This window comes from Poeciliopsis prolifica, unplaced genomic scaffold (assembly GCF_027474105.1).
Source record: "Poeciliopsis prolifica strain line A6 unplaced genomic scaffold, Auburn_PproV2 SCAFFOLD018, whole genome shotgun sequence".
Taxonomy (NCBI): domain Eukaryota; kingdom Metazoa; phylum Chordata; class Actinopteri; order Cyprinodontiformes; family Poeciliidae; genus Poeciliopsis; species Poeciliopsis prolifica.
The window spans coordinates 7,482,298-7,506,972 of NW_026562393.1; the positions used below are offsets into that span (position 1 = coordinate 7,482,298).

At 39.3% G+C, this 24,675-nt stretch overlaps 2 protein-coding genes and 1 long non-coding RNA gene across 6 annotated transcripts in view; 2 read left to right on the forward strand and 1 right to left on the reverse strand.

Moving 5' to 3' along the window:
- Positions 1–3,342: 3,342 nt before the first annotated feature.
- The window catches only part of LOC129368018 (neurotrypsin-like), a 37,632-nt gene continuing 16,299 nt past the window's right edge, over positions 3,343–24,675 (reverse strand). Inside the window, exons 4-15 of the mRNA XM_055042780.1 lie at positions 18,029–18,271; positions 17,204–17,342; positions 16,054–16,232; positions 15,787–15,934; positions 13,232–13,410; positions 12,373–12,514; positions 10,114–10,334; positions 9,060–9,201; positions 8,685–8,963; positions 7,972–8,094; positions 7,611–7,876; positions 3,343–5,722 (exon numbers count right to left, since the gene is read on the reverse strand). Coding sequence (XP_054898755.1) covers positions 5,241–5,722; positions 7,611–7,876; positions 7,972–8,094; positions 8,685–8,963; positions 9,060–9,201; positions 10,114–10,334; positions 12,373–12,514; positions 13,232–13,410; positions 15,787–15,934; positions 16,054–16,232; positions 17,204–17,342; positions 18,029–18,271 — 2,543 coding nt within the window. The 3' untranslated portion in view covers positions 3,343–5,240. The remainder of the gene's footprint in view (positions 5,723–7,610; positions 7,877–7,971; positions 8,095–8,684; positions 8,964–9,059; positions 9,202–10,113; positions 10,335–12,372; positions 12,515–13,231; positions 13,411–15,786; positions 15,935–16,053; positions 16,233–17,203; positions 17,343–18,028; positions 18,272–24,675) is intronic.
- Positions 10,689–15,852, forward strand: LOC129368022 (uncharacterized). The gene is made up of 4 exons (XR_008606761.1): positions 10,689–10,956; positions 11,765–11,879; positions 12,384–12,550; positions 15,762–15,852. It is a non-coding gene; the product is annotated as an uncharacterized LOC129368022 (long non-coding RNA).
- LOC129368020 (zinc finger protein RFP-like) lies at positions 20,018–24,012 on the forward strand. Of its 4 annotated transcripts, XM_055042781.1 has the most exons (3): positions 20,018–20,209; positions 20,289–21,002; positions 22,179–24,012. In XM_055042781.1, exon 3 carries the CDS (start codon positions 22,181–22,183, stop codon positions 23,864–23,866), a length of 1,686 nt encoding a protein of 561 aa, XP_054898756.1. In that variant the 5' UTR covers positions 20,018–20,209; positions 20,289–21,002; positions 22,179–22,180; the 3' UTR covers positions 23,867–24,012. The 4 variants fall into 4 exon arrangements, with proteins under 4 accessions (XP_054898756.1, XP_054898759.1, XP_054898758.1 ...); XM_055042784.1 differs by lacking the exon at positions 20,289–21,002 and having other exon boundaries at positions 20,018–20,238; XM_055042783.1 differs by lacking the exon at positions 20,289–21,002.

Genomic DNA, 24,675 nt, shown 5'->3' on the forward strand with positions numbered 1-24,675 from the left:
CTACTCACTGGCCCCCATAGAGCTTCGTCAAATGGATCCGTTGAACACAGATCTGGGGAATTCGCCTGCAGTCGGACTCGGTTTCTCCTCCCTTACAGGTGAAGCTTTTATTGACCCAGGCTGTGAACCCAGTGACCCTCGGAAACAGCGCAGAGCCAGGGCTTCTGTGATAATTGGGCTCAGATCCACATCCTGTCTGCCCTGCAGCTCCTTTTCATTTTTCTCTCATTCTTTCCCATCTTCTCTGAAGTTTGGAGCGCCATGAATCCGTCCCGATGCTCCGCTGCGCTCGTTGTTCATGTGTGGAAAGCTGCAGCGAGAGCAAATCTCAGGAGGGAACTGCTGCAGCCTGCCTGCGCAAACTGCTGCAGTTTTTAGCATCTTCACTGCAGTGCAAAGATTTCTTCCTCAAGAGCAAAGACGACGCCCTTAGGTCTCAATTTAAAAACTCTAATTGACCCATTTTCATAAAATCAGTTCACGTCAGAAGGTAATAGAGACATAACAGCTTGATGATAAACGATAATAAACGACACAGTTACAATGGATTTAAAAAAGTCCATACTTTTTTTTTCTTCTTTCCACTTAATGTCTTTAAACTTTAAACACAATACACTGCAAAAACAGAAAATCTTACGTGGCATTTTTCTAGTTTTTGCTACAAATATTTTGAACATTTGAAATAAGACAAAACTAACATTTTCAAGTAATATTTCAGCAAGATGTCAGAGCTTGTTTTAAGTCAATAGTTCCTTAATATCAATCTAAAAAGTACTGGTTTCACATTTTCCCTTGTTATAATTAAAATAATATAAAATCAATACTTTATCTTCTATTTCCGAAAAGTTACTTGATAGTTAGTTTTGTCTTATTTCATGTGTACTAAATTTATTAATTTCATGTGTACTTAAAGTTATTAATTTATAATATTTATTTAAAAAAAAGTAGTGATTTTTTTTTGGGTATATGCTTAAATATGTTAATTAGTTTACAAATTATTTTAATATTTAAACATTTTTCATGAATTAGTCTGAAATGAACACATGAAAAAAATAATTAGGTTTTATATGTTATTCATAAGGAACATTTTATTCAAACATATGCTATTATCTCATGAATTTATTTTATCTGCCAATATAAATAATCAACATTTGTAATGCAAGGTATTTAATAGCATCCTTCTGAAGGATGTTTAAAACAATCAGAAAATAAAGTATAAGTAATAGTTATTATAAGTAAATGAAATTTTTAACCAAATATTTAGTGTTTTTATAGATGAATTCTAGATTTAAATGTGTTTATTCACTTGCACATTAAAGTTGTGATAGGCTATATAAAATTTATTTTTCATTAGATTTTCTATATTTTTTAGTGTCATCAATCATTTGAAAACAGTTACATCATTTCCAAAATTAGTAAAATACTTCAATAATTATTTTTATTCCCAACATAATTTAATTCTAAGTATATTTTTTTTGCTATTTTAGATTATATAATAAAAACAATAATAATAGAAATAATAATAATAATAATATCTGGCTCCCTCTATGGAAACACAAATGCACTCGATCATGCAAGTCCTAAATAGTTAAAAGGAAACAGCAACATGTCTGTTTGCAGTTTAAATCATTAATCGCTTGATTAATGTGGAAAAGCAATAAAGAGTCTTCAGGAAGACTGAGTCCTGAAGCATCCATGACGTTTTCTTTCAATCAGTAATTAATAATTTAAAACCACATTTCATCTAAAGTGACTTGACGGTCAGAGCAAAGTCTCCGTGTTGAGTGTTTATCATAAAATCACACTCTTCCATTCCTACGCCACCATTAATATTTAATTTTAAAAATCTCTGCCCATTTTATGTCAATTATTAAGAATCAATAAGTCATCTGCATCCTGACAGGCTGCAGGCTCATTACAGTGAATGAAAGGCCAATCCGCTCTGGTCCCTCTGTTTTCATGGAGGGACAAAGGAAATGATTAACAGCTCTCATGGGTGACCAAGAACAGCAGCTAAGAAGATTTATTTTTCAATTACTTGCCGTTTTGTAACTAATCGCTTCGTTTTGTTTGTGTGAATGGGTCTATATTAATAGTTGTACATTTTCACAAAATGTTTTCTTTAATGTATTTGTGTGTTTATATCTGCTACAAGGTTTGGTCCTCCAGCTGCACCTTACTTTCTTCTTCTGTTGTCCAGGGTCCTCCAGGACTATTATAAATATTAAGTTATTGATTTCCTCTTCCCTTTTGTTACTCGTTCCACTCGTTTTGACAATGTTTAAGAAAAAACTGTACTAGTGCAAAAAAAGTGCTGAGATTTGTTGATTTTGTGTAAATTTCCACAATAATTCTCAAGAAACTGGAAGGAGTGATTGATATAATTTGGTACTAAACAGATAAACACTGCATTGATTTGATTGATAACATATCTAAACAGACTTATTGTTTAATCTAGAATGTAGAGGGCCACATAAAAAAGTTAAAGGGGGCCGGATTTGGCCCACGGGCCTCGAGTTTGACACGTGTTTTAGGCACGTCCAAATAAAGGATTTAAAGTGACTACAAACTCGACGTTTACGCTGGAAACACTGGTGAAAATGGTGGCAAACAGACGTCAATTATACAACCGCTCACCTTTGAACAGCAACCAACAAAAAAGAAAGTGTTTTCTGGATGATAAGTCGACAAAAAAAAAACACTCGTCTTTTCCCGCCCTTGCCCTCAGAGCAGCTAAAACTAGCTAGCCAAACGTATGAGAGCTCAGCTTGGTTTGCTAGGTGATGGCACAGCGTCGAAAACGGCTCGTTCTTCCAGACACCAAAAAGAACATAAAACACAGGAAAATGTCTTGAAATAATCTGCCAGTTAAACTAGCACTTTCTCATTCATTGACCTGTAAGAAGCTCCTATATCTTTCTGAAAGTAAGTTAGCTTTGTCTCATTTCAAGTGGAGCAAGATAGTTGCACGACAAGCTAGCCAAAAATACGGGACAACATTTTGTGTTTTTATACCCCAACATATTGTACTATTGTGATTCTACAAGTATTGACCCAGTATTTCCATACAACTCACAAATGGGTTATATTTACTGTAAGAAAATTGATTTTATTTAGGGGTGTGAGATTCAAGATTTGTGTTTTTATTTGAAAACCATAAATAAGTTCTCCCTCCACCTCCCAAATAATATCCTAATAAAATAATTATCTTGATATCTTGGTTCATGAAATTCTCCTGACATCATAAGTTTTCATCCATGACCCTCTGTAAATTGAACCAGATGCAGGTTTTAAAATATTAACATGCATCGCATCTCAGAAGAGAAATAAAAGCAAAACATGGAAGTTTTAGTCAGTAAATGCTTTAATACTTAACCATGATTCAGCACATTACACCAGGGATCAGCTGATAAGTTCAACACAAGTTTATTCACCCTGCAGCCTCACATCTCCCAGACAAACTGTATTTACAAGGGACCACTGAGTCTGTGGGGGGCTGCAGGAGCGGATTTATGTACAGGAGCAGAACAACAGGCTCGGGACAGGCGGTAACAGTTTACAAGATGCTTCACGACAACAGTGATTCACAGCACATCAAGCACGAGTTCGTACACTTATTACTGCGAGCGTATAAAATCGACATCAGGGCCGGGTCGTTTGGCAGCGGGCCGCCCTGTGAAAATACAGCAACATCGCCCCCTTCTGGTGGGCTCACGCATCTGCGCAGGGAGTAACAGAAAAAGCCTGTGCAGGTTGGGCTATCTAACACTATCTAAACTCAGGAGCAACGGCTATCTATCCATCTATCTAAGGAACCATCTACAGTATGGGTCTAGAGCGATACAAAAAGGATATTTATCACCTGACGGAAGGCGTCGAATGGCTTTCAAACGAGATAATTTTCTGTACAAGCTTAAAAGGACCATACCAGTGTTTATGCTGCTTTTAAATATAGAAAGATACTAAAACTGCTGTGATGCTGCTGTTTCTGATCACTTTAAGGCTTTAACTTGAGAGGGGGGATGTGGTGTTTGTTTGTTAATCTCCATGTTTTACCTTTTATTTGAAGGGTAAACGATCAATCAACACCATAAATATCAGGGTTTTTAAACATTGTTTATCTGGGATATGAGGGGTCAAGCAGAAGACCCACATTTCCTCAACTCTGTCCTTTTAGTCCATAAATGTTCAATTTGAATTTTGTAGGAAAGAAGGAATGAAGAATTGAAGGATAAAAATGGATGACATAAGGAAGGAAAGAAGGATACGAGAAAGAAAAAATACTTATTGAATGGAGGGAGGAAAAGGTGAAGGAAGGATGAAATTAGCAAACTACCAAATAAGTGAACTTTACAAAGGAAATCTGAAATGCTGGCGTTATGTAAGTGAAGGAGCAAAAAAATGAAGGATGAAAGAAAGGGTGAACAAAAGATGGGAAAAAATGGAAGTGAAAAATTACAAGTATTTTTCCATATCATCTTTTCTTTTTCCATACTTATCCAGATCTGGAAAATAATTAGCCGACTTTTCCAGATTAGCAATCCTTCGCTGTAGCTTCCCTTTGTGGTGGATGAACGCCAGAGCAGACAGCAACTTTATGCTAAAGGTTATAGCCGCTAATATTATCATACGCTTAGGCACCACTAAGACACCAACAATGATTAATTATTTCATCTTAGTTAGCGCTAAGTTGCAGGTCAGAGGTTATAAATACAGCAGTGCATGCTGAAGCAGTGGTATGGTCCTGAGTTAAGCAGCTAAATTACCTACGGCACTTTCACTTGCAACTTTTTAAGACAACAACCTGAAGAAATGAGCCCTGTTTGAAAAGTATAAACACACATGATGTTTTATATAAAAGCTAATCCGGGACGAGACTGATCTGCTGCAGGGGATTATCTACATGATTCATCTCAGGTTTGTCGAGGTTTTTACAGGGAGCCTAAATATATTCTGATTTAGTTTCACTATTTTCCTAATAACTCACACAGAGGACAAATAAATAAGTTAGATTAGCATAGATTAATGTGTGACCATGTTCAGTAAATCCCTCCGATAGTTTTTGTCATGCTCTTCTGATTTGTCCCTGATAATTATCATGCCTTTAATCTGGATCATCTCACACTTCACACAGGTCAATTACCACCTAAAATCTGTTGGTAAAAATTCTTCAATGCTAAACTACTTCCTCCCTCCGGGTGGTCACGTGGCACAGGTGGTAGCCAATGGCACAGCCTCAATCAGACCTCCATCTGTTTGTTTTTGTCTGCATCCTCTGTGTAGAATATGTGTGTGTTCTTGAAGCTGGGCTGCTGATGAGTGCGTGTGTGTGTGAGCTCTTGGTGTGTGTCGAAGTGTTCGTCGTGTGAAACGTCATCATCGGTGCGCGTGGGCTCGTTTCGCGTTTCCTCCAGACGCCTGTGCGTGTCGATGACCTCGTCGATCCAGCTCCTGAAGCGGCTCACTCGGGTGTACAGCGTCGGGGAGGACGGGTCGGAGCAGCCGTAGCCCCCGGCGACGACCCCAGCCGCGACCCATCGGCCTGACTCCTCCTGGCACAGCAGCCCGCCGCCGGAGTTGCCCTGGCAGCCGTCGCCGTGAAGGAGGCTGGTGTCCGGCGGACTGCCGGCGCACAGCGTGCCGTGACTGGAGAAACTGTTACCGAAGCGCTTCTTGCATTGCCATGACGACATCAGAGCGACCCAGGAAGCGATGACTGAGTCTGTGAGAAACAAAAATGCAGGAAATATCTCAAACGTCAACACTTGTGACGGTTTTGTAGTGGAGTCATGATAGCAGCGAGTGACTCCAGACTCTGGCCGTTTTCACATGACAGTCCAGATAGTCTTGGACCAAAATTGTAACATCTGTTTAATTTTCAGCTGGAACGGTTCGCTTTCACACTGCATTGTGTCAATTGATCCAAACTAATTGAAAAACCTATTCCCCTCCTTGCCTGTGGTGGTGCTGCATTTAGAACCACCAAAGAAAACACTGTGAAAGCCCCAGAAGAAGACATGCATACAACTTCCTTCTTCATGAAATGTAAACAAAAATGGAGTGGCATCAGACTTTAATAGTTCTAGGATTTCTCTTTCATCTTTGGTAAAAGACCATGAGCCATTTCTCCCGCTAGTTAGACTTGCGTGTTTGTTATGTATTTACCCAGAATGCTCTGCGCTATCGCTTGCTTCCTGTCTTGGAGTGCCCTCTAGTCTGCTTGCATCCACATTTATTTTAACTGCACCAGAGTTCACTTCAACCGAACCAAGATCTAGGTTTTTAGGTGAATCATAGTTCACTTTTTTGGTCCGCATCCGAGTTTGATTGAACTTTCAAACGTGCCCAAACGAACCAGAGTTCATTTAAAGCGAACTCATCAGGGCTGGTGTGAATGCACCCTAAAGTCCTAGGCAACATAGGCCTGAGTTTTCACCTCCATTCCCCTTTTAATGCTTACCTGGAGACTTGCCCATATGACAAACGTAATTTTTTTCTCATGTTCTTATGAAGAAGAAGAAGAAGTAGCAGACTTTTGTAGAGACTCAGGACAAAGAACTGAAATCCAATGACAACATCCAGAACTCAAAACAGGGACTTTCTGTTCTGCTTTGGCATTTTATTTATTTATTTTGGTGCTGATCAAATCATGGTGTTCATTATGTTCGTTTTATGTTCCAGTGATCTGTTTACCTCATCTCTTACTTATTCACAAACCATTTCCTGTTTTGCCTGCAGGATCTGACTGGGGTTTGTGCTTCATTTGTCTTAAATAGACTGAAAGTAGATGAAAATAAATATCTTTAATTAGAATTATTATTTTTCTGTCCTATCTTGAGTGTATGATGAACAGTGAAACTGATTATTTACATACATTTTCATAGATAAAAAGAACAAACTTTTCCTTTTAGCTATGAAAAGATAAAAAGAAAACTTTCAGCAACTTTCACTTTCGTCTTTCCACCACCACCAGGTGACAGAGTGACACTAACTGACAAGTTTGGTAGCGACACTGAAAATTGTTCAAATATTTAACTTTGTTTCTTATTATTTTTGATATTTTGTCAAGTTAATCTTGGGAAGTTTAAACTTTTCTACGTCATTTTTTGTTGTTTCCACTATTTATTCCTTTTACCAGTTGTTCTGTGTCCTGTTTTGATAGGAAATATGATGGCAATGCACTGTGAATTTTTACTTTGTTAATTTTTAATTTGTATGTTATTGTAATTAGTAGCAATTATTTATAATTTTTCATTCTCAATATAATGAAGAGCTTGATTACAAGTATTGTTACTGTCATCACTCCAATTATTAGTAGTCATTTTTTATCATTAATTTTTAGTCTTTTTCATGTTTTTAATCATGTATTTATTCATGGGCAGTTGTAAGAATTATAAAGTGTCCTTTTGAGAAACATTTTACTGTAAAAACTAATAGAAAATGTTAGAAAATATTAAAACTGATAAGATTAAAGTCAAAAGAAATGTTTTGTTATATGTTCTACTCGGTTTTTAATCATTAAATCATAATGTTTTCGTGTTTTATTTAAGGATGTCCCTGGTTGTTTTGCATGCTGTTTATCTATGATGAACGAAAGAAAAATCACAAACCCGGTCCAGTCCAGCTTGTGGTAACCATCACAACACATGATCCAGTTTTTGCCCCTGAAGCAGAGTCGGCAGGGGGTAGACAGGCTGCGTTTGTGTTCGCTTCAAACGACACGCAGTGGCCCTTAGCGCTGGGCAGCCTCAGCATCGCTAGGTCGTGGCCTCCACTCTGACCCTTGAACTTCCTATGAACCACGACCTGCTCCGCTTTGAGAGTCCTCTCCGACGCCCTGACGCGAAGCACGTACCTGGACGGGTCGCTGCCGAATCTGCAGCAGAGAAAGGGCAGGCGCTTTAGGAGGAAGCAGTGATCGGCGAATCATTTTGTTACAGGAAGTGATGAAGAGTGAGCAGCTGGATTCACCTGCTGAAGCAGGAAGCAGACGTCAGCGCCCAGCAGGGGCTGATCAGAGTCCCGCTGCAGAGAGGACCACCGGATCCTTCTTTAGAGCGAAGCCACACCGACACCTGCCAGGGCCACGTCGTCCTGGGAGCAAACGCAAAGTAAAGAAACAATTATTAATCTTTTTCTTCTTTTGGTTTCTAACAGAAACCTGACAGGTGTGAGAATTTTAATTCTGATCAGGGAATTGCATCAAAGCAATTGATAAAGTGCAAATGAGAATCTGGAAGAAACCTGTCTAAACTTTGAAGAAGGTTTTATTACATAAGGCTAATAAAGTCTATTTATTTTACACAGAGACAATGTATGACATTTAATTAACTTTTTAAATGAAGAGACATGTGATACCAGGTTATAGCAAAAAATGAACATTTCCACCTGTATCCCCTGGACAAGTTGATGGTAATCTAGTATAATTTCAGATTATGAAGTGATGAAAATTACTACACACATGTAAAATAATACATTTTCACATCTAACTAAAAACAAGGAAATAAATCAAACTACATACTGTTCATAAAAACAATGTATCACAAGTAGAATCTCGTCAATCAGTGTCTATTTATATATATTTTTTGAACGCTACTGTTACCAAAGCGCCAGAAATAGGAGTAATTATACTAAGCTTTCCTCATGCCACCACTAGATGGAGCCATTGTTCACCCTCGATTTACCTGAGCGTACTGCTTGCTCCTTGACTTCCTGTCTTCCCCTCGTCCTCCACCAGCTTCCTCATCCCGCAGCTCTCGTCCCGAGGTTTGGTCTTCGCAGCCGACCTCCGCGGCTCGACGTCACACTTCACCCCTGCGTCCTCCCTGCGTCTGCAGCCCTGGACGTTCAGGCCGAGTGAAGGGCACTCGCCCAGGAACTCCTCCTTCCCGGTGCACCTCACCTGGTCCAGGTGGATGGGCCCTTTCCCCTGACCGAACCCTCTAGCTGCTACTGCTCCACCACTGAGAAAAACAAACGTCCGGGGAGGTGATCTCTCTTTCTTTTCCTTTTTGCACAGATTAAAATAGAAAGGCACAAACTCTTGTGTAAAATGAAACCTGTGTCCAAGCTGTCTGCACACCACGGCGGCGTTGAGGTCGTTCCATCCTGAGTCACAAATACTTCCCCAGTCTCCATGGAGATACACCTCGACTCGACCTTCCTTCCTGCTGCTGCCGCCCACGAGACGCACCAGGGGTCCTGGCAGGGAGAAAAACTCTCATTTGCATTCATATTCGTGCGTGTTCCTCTGCTGGGATGCTCTGAACTATGTGTCCGCTGACAGAGCTAAATGTCATCTGGTGCCTCTGCATTCGAGAGCTATTCTCATTCTAATGACCTGAACATGTTGGCAGGCAGACATGAACCCCAGAGGAGCGTTTATTTTATCTGCAGCTATCTCTGAGACACACAAACACCTGTGCTTGACATCTAGAAACAATGTAGTCACATTCAGCGGCCTGCAAAAGTATTTACACTTGTTAATCCTCTCACATTTTGTCACATAATAACCATAAATGCCATTGTGCTTTATTTAAATTTGATAAAATATCACAAAGTAGAGCATAATTTCTGAAGCTGAAGAAATATACCTGCAATGTCTTTGCTTCAGCCAAAGACTTCACTGCCAAAACAGAAAATCTTACCAAGATTTTGTGTTTCTAGTGGAAATATCTTAGTACGCTTAAAATAATACAAAATTAACTTACAAGTGACTTTTCAGCAAGATACAGAAGTCTGTTTTAAGTTAATAATTCTTTAATATGGGTGAAAAAGTACTAGTTCCAGTGGCAAAGTATTTCAAGTAAAAATGGAATAATTGTTATAAATTATTTTACTGGTCTATCACATACAGATCAAACAAAATACATTGAAGCGTATAATAATATGTGGAGCATCTTTATGCTGTATAGTTTTAAGACTAATTCTGAAGTCACAGATACCATAAACATGTTATTAATTAAAATCTAAAGGTTAAATGACTAAGATAAGCTTGATTGAAATGGCGATAGTTACATAGTCCGAATAAACAGTTAAAAGTTTCAGAACATTAAAATCTCTTAGTTCTGGCCTGAGTTTAACTTACTCTACTTATGTGTCTCTGTGTGTTACCTGTTGAAGGTGCGATGACTGGCACTTCGTTGGTTTCCTGCCTGGATCTTCCTCTGCAACGAACGCCAACGTCCTCGCTGTGGGAGCAGTCCGTCCGTCCCCAGATCCCATGGCGACAGTCCAACAGGGACGTCTCTGATCCCTCGCAGTGGACGTCGTCCAGAAGGATCAGACCGACGCCCTCCCCGAACATCCCATCCACTACGACCTCAGCATGACCCCTGAAGAGTTAAGATGGCAGAGAATATTTATCTTTCTAACTTCAAGACAAGGGAATTAATTGAATTAAAAATTAATTCACTTAATTAACTCAATTAATTAATAGATATTAGATTATTTATTTTATTCTAATAAATAATGGTTTGTTAGATTAAAATTAGTTTCAGACAATTGATAACTCAGTAAATCCTGTATATTAACATATCAACATTTTAACAGAAATTGTATTTAATAATAATGAACAAACGCCTATTTATTTATTTTGAATATTTTTCAATTGAAATATCAAATTAAAATGTTCTTCGAGCGACACAAGCGACCAAAACCTCAAGAAAGTTTAGACCTTCTTCACTGTTGTAGTTTGGCCGCCATTCAGCAGAGGGCGCCGCTGGTCATCTCTAAGCGGAGCCGTTGATAAAGAAACAAAAATGGCGGCGGGGCTTTGCCAGAAGAGAAAGGTAAACGGTCCAAAAGGAGTCCGGTGTGGGATGGAAAATGTACATTGTGCTGTTCTGTTTTGAAATATAGACACTCTACAAACTCGTTGAGTTTCAGTTTAAAATATCGCTCATTCAGCCGAGCGGAGCAGCGTCATCATTGAAACGTTACTGACGTGCTACGAAGGTGAGGATGATGTAACGGAAAAGCGGTGGGAATAACGCAGTGCTTCTCAAATAGTGGGGCGGGCCCCCTTTGGGGGGCGCGGTGCGATACCTGGGGGGACGCGTGTGATCCTGGGGAACAGGCTTTTTTTTGGCCGAACTAGTATAAAGTGTAATTGCGCACAGTAGGCGGCAGTGGCGCTCTCATTGTTACTTCTGTCACGTTTGCGACAGTGCAACATTTTATGACTTACAAGACAACAGGTTTGCCTTGGTTAGCAGTGTTAAGTCAACAAAAAGCTCCGACTGCGTTCTGTCTATGGCCTCCGTTATTCAACAACCCCCAACATGAAAAAGTTTTTCACAGGGATGAAAAGAAAAGCGGAGAGAGACAAAGATAATGAGACAACAGAAAGTCAACCGAAAGCTAAGAAGAGGCGCTTGGCTTCACTGTGACTACAGTTGGAGAAGAGGAAAGACCGCTGTGTTTGCTGTGTCTAAAAATGCTCGCAGCGGACAACATGAAGCCAAATAAATTAGCGCGTCACTTAAATACGTTACATCCCAATCACGCCGATAAGCTGCTAGAGTTTTTTCAGCGAAAAAAATGTTAATAAGGAAAAAATGTTATGCAGAGATGGATAGTCACGGTGGGGAGTGGGGGGCGCGAATAGTTTTCTTCTTGCTAGGGGGGGCGTAACGGAAAATAATTGAGAAGCACTGGAATAACGCAACAAGATTGTAAAATGACGGGAAAAACAAAGTTGATTTTTGTCGGCTAAAGCGCTTCATGGAGCGAAGTTTGAACATTTCTGCTGATCTTGTTCCAGTTACGAAGCAGATGAGGTCTGCCAATGTCTGCTCAAGGGACTGAAGGAGAGTCCAGTCATGTCCCATGCTGACTCTTTGCTGCTGGCTGAAATGGAGGATGAGATCCGCTGGCAGGTGGGAGTGGTCTACAGCCAGGACAGCCAGTAAAAGTTTGACTCATTTCTGCTGTGATTAAATACAACCAGTTTACAATGGAGATGAACTTACTCCATTTACTTCAAGAATAAATGGAGTAAGTTTGTGAGAGAACCGCAATATTGTGTTTATTCGGTCAGCTTTTCATAGAACTGACACAAAATAATGTTAAAACTTAATTATATTATTTTTTAAATTCAGTATATTATGAAAAACTAACTCTTTATGTCATGGAAGGATGGTCAGACCTTTTATAAAAGCAAGAAATCAAGTGTTTAAGAGAATTTATTTAATTAAATGTTAGTTGATTGATAAAATAAATCAACTTTAGATTAACTCAATAACTTGCTTTCCTATCCAAATCATGTGGAGACTTGCAGCAACACACAAAAGTACAGCTTTAAAAAAAAAACATTACAATTACAATAAAAATACATTTTAAATATGCGTTTTGCAAGATTGAAGCTCCTACCTGTATCCCAGCTGTCTGCAGACCACCTCTGCATGCTGCTGGCTCCAGTGGTCGTCACACACCGTCCCCCAGTCGCCGTTGTGAAACACCTCCACCCGACCCTCCCAGGGAGTGTCGCCTCCAACCAGACGCACCACGCCATCTGAAACATCGTCGAAATCTACACTGTAGCCACCAGGTGACATTGATGTTTACAGACAAAACTGCTCTCATTCATTTTAACTTTCAGATTAATTACTGAGCTCACTTTAGGTACAGTAACTGACCTCTTTCTTGTTAGTTCCTGCTCGCCTCCGACAGGATTGTCATAATTTATTGTTGTTCAGGTGGTATAAATAACTGCTCTGAGCCTGATGAGAGTGTTTGTTTATTTGGCCAAGGTTTTTCATATGGGCTGTTTCCCAGGGCGGCATTTTAATGGGAGTGGACGAGTGGGGCATGAGCACTGTAACAAAAAAGATAACTTATCTGTCTGCAATTTGTGTCCTGAAAGTGTTTTATTTTAATTTTTTGTCTTTTTGGAGTGTGCTCAAGCAGGAAATCTGAGTAAATAAAAGTTTTCAAAACTTGTGCCATAGTGGGGGTAGTGAGTGGCAGAAGGAGGATCTCACACCTCTGTGTATGTGGCCTTGTATTTGATGGAGTGTAAGGGCCATTTTCCCAACAAATACTACTTTGTGGGAACCAACAGCTCCTTATGGGGCTCATAAGAAGAAGTTCTGTGTTTGGGTTATAGGTCATAACACACACACATTAGAGACTGAGGTCTCTGGATGGATTTCCATTCATTTAAGTAACTGCATTTATGCCAAACCCAGACATTTTCCAAAACTCCAACCATCACTCGTCTGTTCCAAACCTGTGTAAGGGCTGCAGGAGACCCCAGCATCCTCCATGTGGTCACAGTTATGCTGCTCCCAGTCGCTGTGGGGGCACTGATCCAGGAACAACTCATTTCCTGTGCACTTCACGGCATCCAGCAGGATGGGGCCTGATCCCTGCCCGAAGTGAGCCCAGGACCAGGCCTTTGCCACACCCCTGCAACACACACACACTGAATGCTAATCAAAATTAAACTGGTCTAAAAGAAACATTACAGATTATATGTGTTGTTTTACATATAAAAATAGCATGACATAAATGCAGAAATAGTCTTTGTTGGATTTTAAAAACATTTTCACTTTTTACTTCCACAAAATTTTCTGGGTAGTGAGAACAAAACCTTTTTTTATACTTAGAAAATGGCTTCTTATACTGTATATTTATTTGGATTTGCTTTTCAGGAGTTCTTTAGACTTGGTATTGTGGGGAAATATAAAATCAAATCTGTCATAACTGAATAAAAAAGCACTTTATTCTGAATACGTCCCTTCTCCACAGCACACCCCCTGCAGCCCACACAAAATAATCTAAAGGTGTCAAACTAATATGCTATATAAAGTACAAATAAGAAATCCTAGTTGAATAATAAATGGCTACCAGGTGGCTCCTTGTAGCCATAACTTATTGATGGAGAAACGCTATAAAAGCCCTGCTGCGGATGAGTTTTTGTCCCTGCGTGTTTCTGCTTGTTTGAAACTGATGTTTAACTTAAAAACAACCTGCAGGTGACTTGCTGGAAGCAAAGAGAAGCAGCAAAACCAACAGAGACAGATGCATTGGCGCAGTGGAGCCCTGAAAACTCATCCAAACACATCCACATTATAATGTTGCAAATTTTGAAATAAGGTGCTTATTGCACAAGTAAAATACGTCACTGTGTGGCGTTTTAGTCAATAAAAACCTTCCAAATTCACATCATGTTTTTGTTTTATCAATTTGGCAAAACTTAGTTTTAGTTTAAGACATCAATACGTTTTTGAATGCCTTTGCAAGCTTTGTGAAGTTTCATTCCAACAAAAAGAAATAAACATGAAACAAAAATAAATCTAAATACATTGTGAATGAAGATAACAGTCAAAATAATCGGGGTATTTCTCCAAAATGCTTAAAACGTTAACGCGAATGGAAGTTACAATGCAAACTTTGTGAGAAATGAGGCATATTTCAAAAGCTTTCAGCTGCAGATTATATTAGATTGTGGACAATCAGCTTCTCATGGGCTAAATATTTCACTGGAGTTCATTAATTAGACTTGTAGATACTAAAAAAAGCCATTTTTGTTTGAAATTACTCTGTTTTGTCAAATGCTAAGAAGCTGCAGTGAGATCAACATTATTTTGGATTTTTTTTTGGTCCGACAAAAGCAGTTACTGAATAATTGTGTCTTTGATTGGCATCCATTATTGGAATTTCAACAATCTTAGGCTTTCCAATAATGTAAATATGTATATATGTCCATAAGGTTATACCTCAATAACTACTAAGCATTCACTTACTGTCATTATTTGTAAAAAATAAATGAAACAGACTGAATTTAGGAAGCTGCAGTGATTAAAATAAATAGTTTTAACATTTCAAATGCTAGTATTTTAAATTTAGACGTATAATGAATCCAATAAAATTACATGGACTGTTTTTGTGCTGGATCTTCATTTATTTCTTTGCATCTCTGAAGTTGTCGGCTTTGTCCAGGGAGGATTTTGAGAAGTCTGGTAACATGAAGCAGAAACTCACAATATAAATAAACTGGGCCCCATAGACCACAAATAACATCAACCATTTTGCTTTGAATTCTCAAAACGTGTCAAACACGAGTCTGCGCTCCGCCGCGTGAACACCTGCAGATCGTCGGCAACTCTTCTTTTATTTACAAACACAGACGGAGAGCCGTTCCCTGGCGCATCGGGAGACGTGTTGCAACCCGGAGCTGAACATGGGATTCACTTCTCAGTTACAACTTATTGGCTGTTTGACAGCTGGAGAGGAGAGGAAAACCTGCAGTGATGCAACGTAAGCAGGTGTTTCCCCTGGATTGTTCCTGAGCTGCACGGCAAGAACTCATTGCTCTCCCAGTTTCTCCTGCCACTCAATATTTCCAGCTCAACACAATCAGCCTAACGAAGCTCTTTAACAGATGCAGCTCTTTGTAGCTTTAGAGGAAAAGATTAAAGAAATGGAAGTCCCATTTATTGTGTTCACAAATTCTATCTTTTATTAGCCTTAAAAAAAATAAACCAGAAAATGCATCTGTAAAAAATGCATTTTCAAGTAAAGAAAAATACCAGATTGAAGGATTTTTAAACAGATTGTTGATTAAATGTGGGGGGAAAAGGTCTTAATTTGTTGTGGCATAAAATGTAATGATGATGAAAATGTCTTCTTAAATTTTAAGCTGTATGAAAATTTTATGTTTGATTTCATATATTAGGCATCAAATAAAATATTCTGCAATGTTTCTTTGGATCTTTTTTAATAAGAGACAAAACTAAACAGATTTTATTTTTCAGATGACAGAAGTATGGACGGACGTACCCGTAACCGAGCTGTCTGCACACCACCTCGGCGTCTCTGTCGTCCCACTGGTCGTCGCAGACGGAGCCCCACCGGCCCGCGTGGAAAACCTCCACCCGACCTTCGAAGTCTTCCTCGCTTCCCACCAAACGCAGCGGAGGGCCGCTACCTGTGAGGAACGTGGAATTTAAAGTGTTGGGATTAATCACAAAGAAAAGAGGTCACTTTGCAGCTCAGGTGTGACGGGGAAAATATTCAGGCGTCGTTTCAATGAGAAGTCACGCCGACCTTCAGGTGGCGCACACGCCACGGCCGCCTCGTTTCCATGGCTACAGTCACCGGTGACGAACGTCCTGCTTCGGCATTTACTCAGAGCGTCCTCGTCCCCACGGCAGCCCAGACGTTCATAATGGAAGAGGCCAGAGCCTGAGCCAAACTGGGAGAGCTGCAGCGCAGTACCAATATCACTGGGAAGATGAAAAATGGACAGGAGCAGAGTGGGTTTTTTTTATCCTTTCCACTTTCATCCAGAGAGATAAAATCATTTCCTGAATCTGACTGCATTGAACTAGATTCAGTTTGTGCTGAACTGCAGGGTAAATTGGATGTTTTTAACCAGACTGGAATCAAAATCTGATAGCATTGGACTAAATCATCGTTCAGCTGAATACAGAACGAGTTACTGCTAAAATAAACCAAACTGAACTGAATTAAAGGTACCTGAATTCAGGTACCTTTAATTGCATTGAACTGGAAGGAAATGACCTGGCATGAATGGAACTACTGAACAATTTTGATTAAACCAGAACTGAATGATTCTAAACAGATTCTAAATTAAAAATTACCTGAACAGAACTGAAGGTACGATAAGTAGATGTTGACATGAACATAACTTAGAACAACATTTTAACTAAATAAATCCACTGAATAGATTTTAACTCAACTGAACTAAAGTAAGCTGAACTAAATTAAATTTGAATAAATCAAAAAGAACTGGCATATAATCTGAACTGAATTAAATCAAATTGAATTAAATGTAATTTAACAAACCTGAACTGAATCAATAAATCTTGTGAAATTTAAGTCATAATAATTGACCAACTGTTTTTAAATGAGCTGAACTGAAATGAATTAAAATGAATCAAAGTGAATCTAAATTGACTTGAATTGAACTGAGTCAAACAGATCGAATAAATCCTCTGAACTGGTTTTAAGTTCATTTCAATTTGAAATTAACTTAACAGAATAAAAAAATCTTAATGTTAATTCAGTTCGTGTGAACTGAATCCAGAACTGAACTTAGTCGAAATAAATGAACTAAATCCACTGAACTGCTTTTAGTCAAGCTGAACTAAATAAATTGTTAAGCTAATTCAAACCGGACTGAACTGAATTGAACTTAATCAGATTACATATTACATATTATTTTATTCCATACCCCAGCCCCAGCTGCCGGCAGATAACAGTCGCGTCTCTGTCTGTCCAGTGGGAGTTGCACACCGCCCCCCACTGGCCATTCAGGTAAACTTCAACTCGCCCGCTGTCCGAGGACGAGCTGCCAACCAGACGAACTGCCCCTGAAAATCACAGAGAAGCACCAATATCTATAATTAAATAAATGTACAAATTAATTTAGCTAATTATAGTATTGTTGCTGCTAAACCAAAATATAATCACTCAATCATGTTTCACAACCTCTCTGGAAAATGAACAGACATTGACCCAAGCTGTTAATTGACTCTGCAGAGTCTACATCTACATGCACGTGTTGGGTTTGTCTCTGCTTGGCCCATTGCAATTACGGCAGTGGAGAAGTAGCATTGATGTTTCACAAAGCCAAGGAGTCTGTAATACATAAGATGAATGGTGTCTGCCAGACACATGGGTGAGGTTTCCTGAACATAACCCTTACTTAAAGAAAAACCTCAATTAGTCACATAATAGATTAAAACAAGCTTGATAATTTCCATTTGCATGATGTTTTGTTTTTCTCCTAAAGACTGGACATTTTTGGTCTCGACTGTAATTTTGTTTGCAGAGACTTCAGTATCTATTTTATTTGTTGTTTCGTTTATTAGCTTTGGATATTTAAAATGTCAGTTCCAGTGTAAAATGTTCATTAAAAATGAAAGTTTATTGATCTTTGGCAGGGTGTACTCACATTAATATTATGGTTTCAAGACAACAATATTATCGTTTATCACAATAACTTCTGGGACAATTCATGGCGAGTGTAATCGAACCGGAACACGTGTTGACGTACCTTGGTGGCAATCGCAATAAGCCCAGCCAATAGCACCTGAGTTCTGCCTGAAGAAGCACCAGGGGTTGGACTCTCGGTCCGGGTTCCTGCAGTAGCTGTGGTCACCTAGGCCGCGGCCCGGGTACTGCATGACATAGTCTGGAAACTCAGTCCACTTCAGACATGGAGCGCCAGAATCCGTCTGGGACACGGTGCCGTTGTAGTATCCCAACTCTGTGAATCCCTCAGAGCAAGACAGAGGCACTGCAGAGAGGAAGAAGAGCAGATAAAGGGAACTGCTGAGGAAGAGCAGAGAAAAAGATGTTCTGGGTGAAATGAGGAGGATTGAGGTCAGTGTGAATAAGAAAGACATGTTGTGAGAAGAAGAAGATCACATTATCCCCATGTCTGTATTTCATCAAGACATAAAAGCCAGCATGGATCATTCTCTGTCCAGTCCCACAGCAGGATTCACCCGATCCACACTGAGCACGATCAAACCCGCCTTAATGCAACACCAGCTAGCTCGAGTAATCTTCTCTGAGGAGGAAAAATATGAGAGTGAAGCTTAGACGGACTGAGAGGGGAAACTGCTGACATCAAAGTGTAGCAGAATTAGGCCACAAGATGTAAAGCAGTCAATGTGCTGAAGATCATACAGAACCAACAGCAGCGCTAATGAAAATGATGAAAACAAACCCAGAGGACAGATTGTGCTGCGTTCCAGTTAACGTCAGACCCAGCGTAACAACGTTCTAGTTTAGAAGTTGGCGTTGCTCATAAACATGTTAGCAGCAGATCTTAGAAACATAATTTTAAGCGTTACTTCCTATAAACAAACACCACTTTTATCTATTTTTATTTATTTGTTTCATTTTAAAGTTGCCCTGTAACATTAATTTTTGTTGTTACAGGGCATTTCAGTTAATTTATCTCACTGGCAAGTTGGAATTTCCCAGTTCCAAGCACAACTGGAACTCGAGAGATGAAAAACACTTAATTTAAGGAAAGTCAGTTAAGTGTGCTGTAAATCTGGAATATCAGCGCTTTGCTTTTGAGCTCAAGGCATTTTAGGCTGAAGGTAAATCTGAACTTCTCATTTTTATCCAAGTTAAAAGCAAAAACTAAAAAAAAAAAATCACTCAAACCAAAACACTATAACCTCTAAGAGGTGAAGTAAAGAACATCACGTATCGCCTCATCGTGGTCCTTTTTAGTAGGTTGTTGCATTTATTAACATTTTATCTGCAAAGCTGATGCAACAAATACAGGAAAATTGGAAAGGCTAACTGTTTGATGTGATGGCCGACTGTAAAAAACACAAAACTTCACTGGTTGTTCTTGGTCCAGTTTGTAGACCAAATATCTTAATGTGATGTAAAATGATGACCCAGATAATTAATTTATAGGTTAACTGCATGCAAACTGTTGGGGCTGTGAGGGGATTATTTTTCCTTTCACTCTTATTGGTTGTTTTCTTTCTCTTTCATTTTGCATGAAAGAGAAAGAAAACAACAATTCAGTTCATCTGCATCCTTAGCCTGCAATCTTAAGGTAGAAAGCTCCACATCTTCTAATGTATTTTTGTTTTTTTTAGTTCTTGGGTGAATTCCGCTTGAAGGTCTTTGGGGATTTTCAAAGTCGAGCGGTAACTGAGCTATGATTAATGGTGGAAGGATTCCAGCGTTAGTGCAACAGTCTTATCTCAGCAACACACACAGCTTGGCCATCCAGGAATGTTATCAGCCAAGATGCAAGTCCTAAAGCGCAACACACACAGACTCACACACATTCAAAAGGTTTTGCTCGACTGCAGCAAACACGCAAACTTGATCCAGTTTGGATGAAGAGAAGATGGAGAGCAGTAAAATCCAGGAGGTGTGAGAAAACTACTGAAGAAAAAAAATGAATATCTATGAATGATTAGGGAGCTTAAAGCAGCCTTCAACATGAAAAATCTCCACACACAAGAAATACGTGCCTGTCCCTTTAAGAGGCGTAGTGCAGGAAAAGAAAGTAAATTAGGTTTTGCTGGGGAGTGTTTATAGCTTGAGCTGTCCACGACTCTGAGCAGCAGCACATATATGTTGAGATTTCTGTTCCCTCTAACTACAAAACTTATTGTTTTCTGAGTTTTGTGTCTCCAGTCTGCGGGGATGGGGACACAGCTGTAACCTACAGGCCTGATAAGCAGCAGAAGAGGTGAGCTGAAACACGTCATCCTTTCCGGTGTAAGGACACACGCAAAAACAAACTAACGTTCTTTTGATTTTGCTTGCAGCTCCCCCCTTTTACAGGCAAGACTACACTTGGACAGGAAGTAAAAAGAGAAAAGCAATATTTAGTAGATGCATGTAGAAAATGCAGTGAGCTTTGTGTTGCGTTTCAGTATTTTTTTTTTTTTTTTGGTGTGTGTGTCATTAAACACAAAACAGATCGAATGGTAAACAGAGACGTTCATGTGTTTTATGACAATAGCTGGTATTTACAGGGCGTGGCATTGTCTGAGTAACCCTTTGTGTGTATTCATTGACAGATTGCTTCAAAAGATATATAGCTTATGTAATTATCTTTTGCTTTATAAGGAAGCTTGTTACATAATCTGAGAAGAAAGTTGCTTATATAAACCTTACTGATCTGTATATAAAATATATAATTTCTGATTTGCTCCTTTAAAGAAAGTGGTTATGTCTGATTGTATTAAGTGCCTTTCACTCACTGTTAGCAACAGGTCATCTAATGGTTTAATGGCTCTTTGTTACTTTCACAGCTATAGCCATAAACTTTGATGTATTTCATTAGGATTATATGTGACAGATCAACACGAAGTACCAGACTGAAGTCTTTTTGCTGCCTTTAAGACGTTTTCTTCCAGGAATTATCTCTATCCATTTTCCCATCTACTATAACGATCTTTTGAGACTTGAAGAGGAATATCCGTAAAGCAGCAAAGTGCAGGCTAGCAGCAGAAAGCCTGAACAAGTAACCAACTCATGTCAGTTTGATGTTTTTGTGCATTTTATTTTCTTATGTATTGAAAACATAAGCATCATAACTACACAAAATTGTAACAATGACATGTTAATTTAATATTTTCCAATCAATCAGCCAGAAAGTTTAGAATTTGATCCGCTCTAATCAGTGATAATATTCTTAAAATGCATTAAAAACTTGTTTAATTTTCAGTCTGCAGCCTCAGCAATCTGCATGTATTTTAAAGTGCCTTTTTTTGAAGTTTAGAGGAGCTAAAATAAATTTTATCAACATGTGCTTTAGACTAATTAAATTAGAACAATCTTGTGAATTAGGTTTTGCTGTTGGATTCTTACCTATTGCCTATATCCAGGAATCAGTGCAAAGCTTTTTTTTTCATTTATGTGCTAAAGATTTTATTAAAATATTTAAAAACACATCTCTGGGGAAAAAAAATAAAGACCACTGCACTGAACCCTATTGAAAACCTCGTGGTTCTTCCACCAAATATTGGTTTCTGAACTCTGCCTGAGTTGAAACGTCAGTATTTCTAAATTGTGTCTGTGAACTTATTTACTTTGCATTGTTTGAGCTCTGAAAGCTCAGCATCTTTTCTCATTTTCTGTAAATCAACACTAAATTTTTGCTTGGAATTTCAGAGACATGTTGTCAGTAATTCATAAGAGTAAAATCAGAGGAACTGGTACTTTCAGTGGTTTATATTTTAATCAAAATAAGAAAAAACATATAGAATATAGACTCAATATAGAATCAATAGTTAAAAAAATAAGAAATATATATATATAAATTGTAATCTTTATTTTAATACCATAAAATCCCCAAAAACATCTCCTTAGAGATGTTTTTGGGGATTTTTTAAATGTATTTTTTTTGTTTTGGTTTTTTTCCTGGGTTTTTTGTGTGCCAGTCAAAAATCACCAGAACAGCAAAGTGATGACTGGTTCTCTTTGTAATAGTCCAAAAACTGAGTGGAGATGCTCTGGTCAGTCAGCCAGAGTTACAGTCTAGCAATTTTACTTTATCTAAAACTGACAGAAAGATTTTTTTAAAAATTCCTTGTTTTTGTTGTAGGACAAAACAACTGGCAAGTTAGACCTCAAAGCAGAGAACGTCCGTTGTAATTAATTTGTGACATTTATCATCATATGTTGATGTAATTGTGCTTTGTGTTTTTTAGAAATGGCATCTGGTGGAAGTCTCTTAACCGAGGAACACTTACTGTGTCCCATCTGCCTTGACGTCTTCAAGAAACCCGTTTCCACTCCATGTGGACACAACTTCTGCCTGCCCTGTATATCGAGCTACTGGGACACCACGTTTGTCAGCCAATGTCCAGTCTGCAAGGAAGACTTTCCAAACAGACCCAACCTTAAGGTCAACATCTTCATTGCAGATCTGTTGTCACAGTTCAAGTCTCTTCAAGGCCTGAACGTTCACAGCCAAAGGTCAGCAGGTCAGCAGCCAGTCAGCTGTGGCATCGAGGTGCAGTGTGACTTCTGCAGCAGCCAGGCTGTGAAATCCTGTCTTGACTGTGTCTGGTCGTACTGCGACGGCCATCTTCAGCCTCATGACAGCGTTTCTGAGCTAAAGAGACACACGCTGGTTGGTCCTGTGGAGAGTTTGGGGGAAAAGGTGTGCAGGAAGCATCGCAGGCTGATGATGCTGTTCTGCAGGAACGACAACACGGTGCTTTGCGACCTCTGCATCGGATCGGGGCACGCCAACCACGATGTGGTTTCTGTGCAGAGTGGATACGACGATATGACACTTCAGGTCTTGAGAAATGAGGTCAAAGTGCAGCGGATGATTCAAGAAAGGACGCAGAAGATCCAAAACACAAAGGAGTCGCTGATGCAAGGAAAGACGGAGACAAATAAGCTGATAGAAAATGGAAGTTGGGATCTAACGCAGTTGGTTACTGAGATTAAGAGGACCCAAGAGGAACTCGTTAAGGTGTTTGAAGAGAAGCAGAAAGAAGCAGAGAACCAAGCAACGGATTTAATTACAGACATGGAGAAAGAGATTTCTTGTTTGAAGGTGACGGCAAAGAATCTGGAGGAACTGAAGGAGCTTAAAGACCCAGTGTGTTTTCTCAAGCGGTACCCAAACCAGTCCCTCCTCCCACACACCATGGACCTGTCCACACTCAACTTCATCAGGCACCTGGAGGTGAAGTACATGCATAAATCTGTGAGAAACTCAGTATGTCACATGCAGGACTTACTGGGTAAGCTGAACGAAGAACTCAACAGATTCTCAAACAGCACGGACACATCAAACAAGGCAACGCTCAGGTACATGCAGCAGTACGGGGAGGACATTGTGCTGGATTTTGACACAGCTCACCCCATGCTCACCTTATCCGCCGATGGGAAGCAGGTGTGGTACAACATGGGCACTGGTTTGTGGGGAAACCAGATCCCAAAACCCAACATGTTCACTCAGCATCTCGCCGTTGTGGGGCAGAGAGGATTTTCCTCACGCAGGTTTTACTTTGAGGTTCACGTGGGACAAAAGACAGAGTGGTGTCTGGGCGTGGCAACGGCGTCACTCCAGAAGAACGGGGCGATAGTTCGGAGTCCAAACTCCGGACTCTGGGCCATCTGGTTCTTGGTAGACAAGTTTGAAACCTTCAGCTCGCCAGGCGAGGCGGTGCATGCAGGGAAAGTGGAGCATGTCGGGGTTTTTGTTGACTACAACGGAGGTCAGGTATCGTTCTTTGACGTGGTCAGAGCAGTACACATTTACTCGTTCACTGAGTGCTTATTTACCGAGGAGCTGTATCCATACTTTAATCCCTGCGATAATGAGTATGGTTCAAATCTGGATCCCATGATAATTGTTCCCGTTTCTTCTGCAGAATGAACAGAGTATTTACAGAACGGCTATTTAATTTAGATTAGAAAACACAAAATCTTACCACGTATTTTTGAAATAGGACAAAACTAACTTACAAGTGACTTTTCAGCAACATATATCAACAATTAAATCAATAAAAGTACCAGATCCAGTGGCAGATTATTTTATTTACAACAATACATTCTTCCCATGTTACAAGTGAAATAAACAAGTGGAACTAGAACTTTATTAACCAGTATTAAGGAATATATTTACTTAAACTTCTGTGTTGTGCCAACTGTGGTTGCTAGGTGATGCTCGGGGGTTGCTAGGTAACGGTGACTCATCAAGAGGTTTTTGAAAGGGCTCGTCTTTCCATACACCAAAATATATACAAGAGTCTCGTTATAAGTAAAATAATATATCAATGTTAAGGAATTGCTTACTTAAAACAAGCTCCTACATTTTGCTAAAAGTTTTGCCTTGTTTCTAATATACTAAGATATTTTGCACTAGAAACTAGTCAATACTTGGTGAGATTTTGTGTTTTATGCAGTGGAGAAAATGAGTGAAGATAAACTGTATTTAAAAGGCACACTTTGAAGATTATTTCTAAAGATAAAGTTTCTCCTTTTCTTTTAAGTTGTGGTTCTGATTTGAGTTTTGATTTCATTTTTTTCCTGCTGGCTCTTAGATATTCACTGTCTGCTGACCTTCACTTGCTGCATTGATTGTTCGGCGCTGATAACTGTCTCCACCAAATTTGTCCTCTGGTGTCGTCCCACATCTGCAGCACGTAACACCAAATTACAAACAAATCAGCCCAACTTTTACCA

What these genes read in the sequence shown, in the direction of transcription:
- LOC129368020 (XM_055042784.1), top strand. Translation starts at nt 22,181, where the DNA reads ATGGCATCTGGTGGAAGTCTCTTAACCGAGGAACACTTACTGTGTCCC.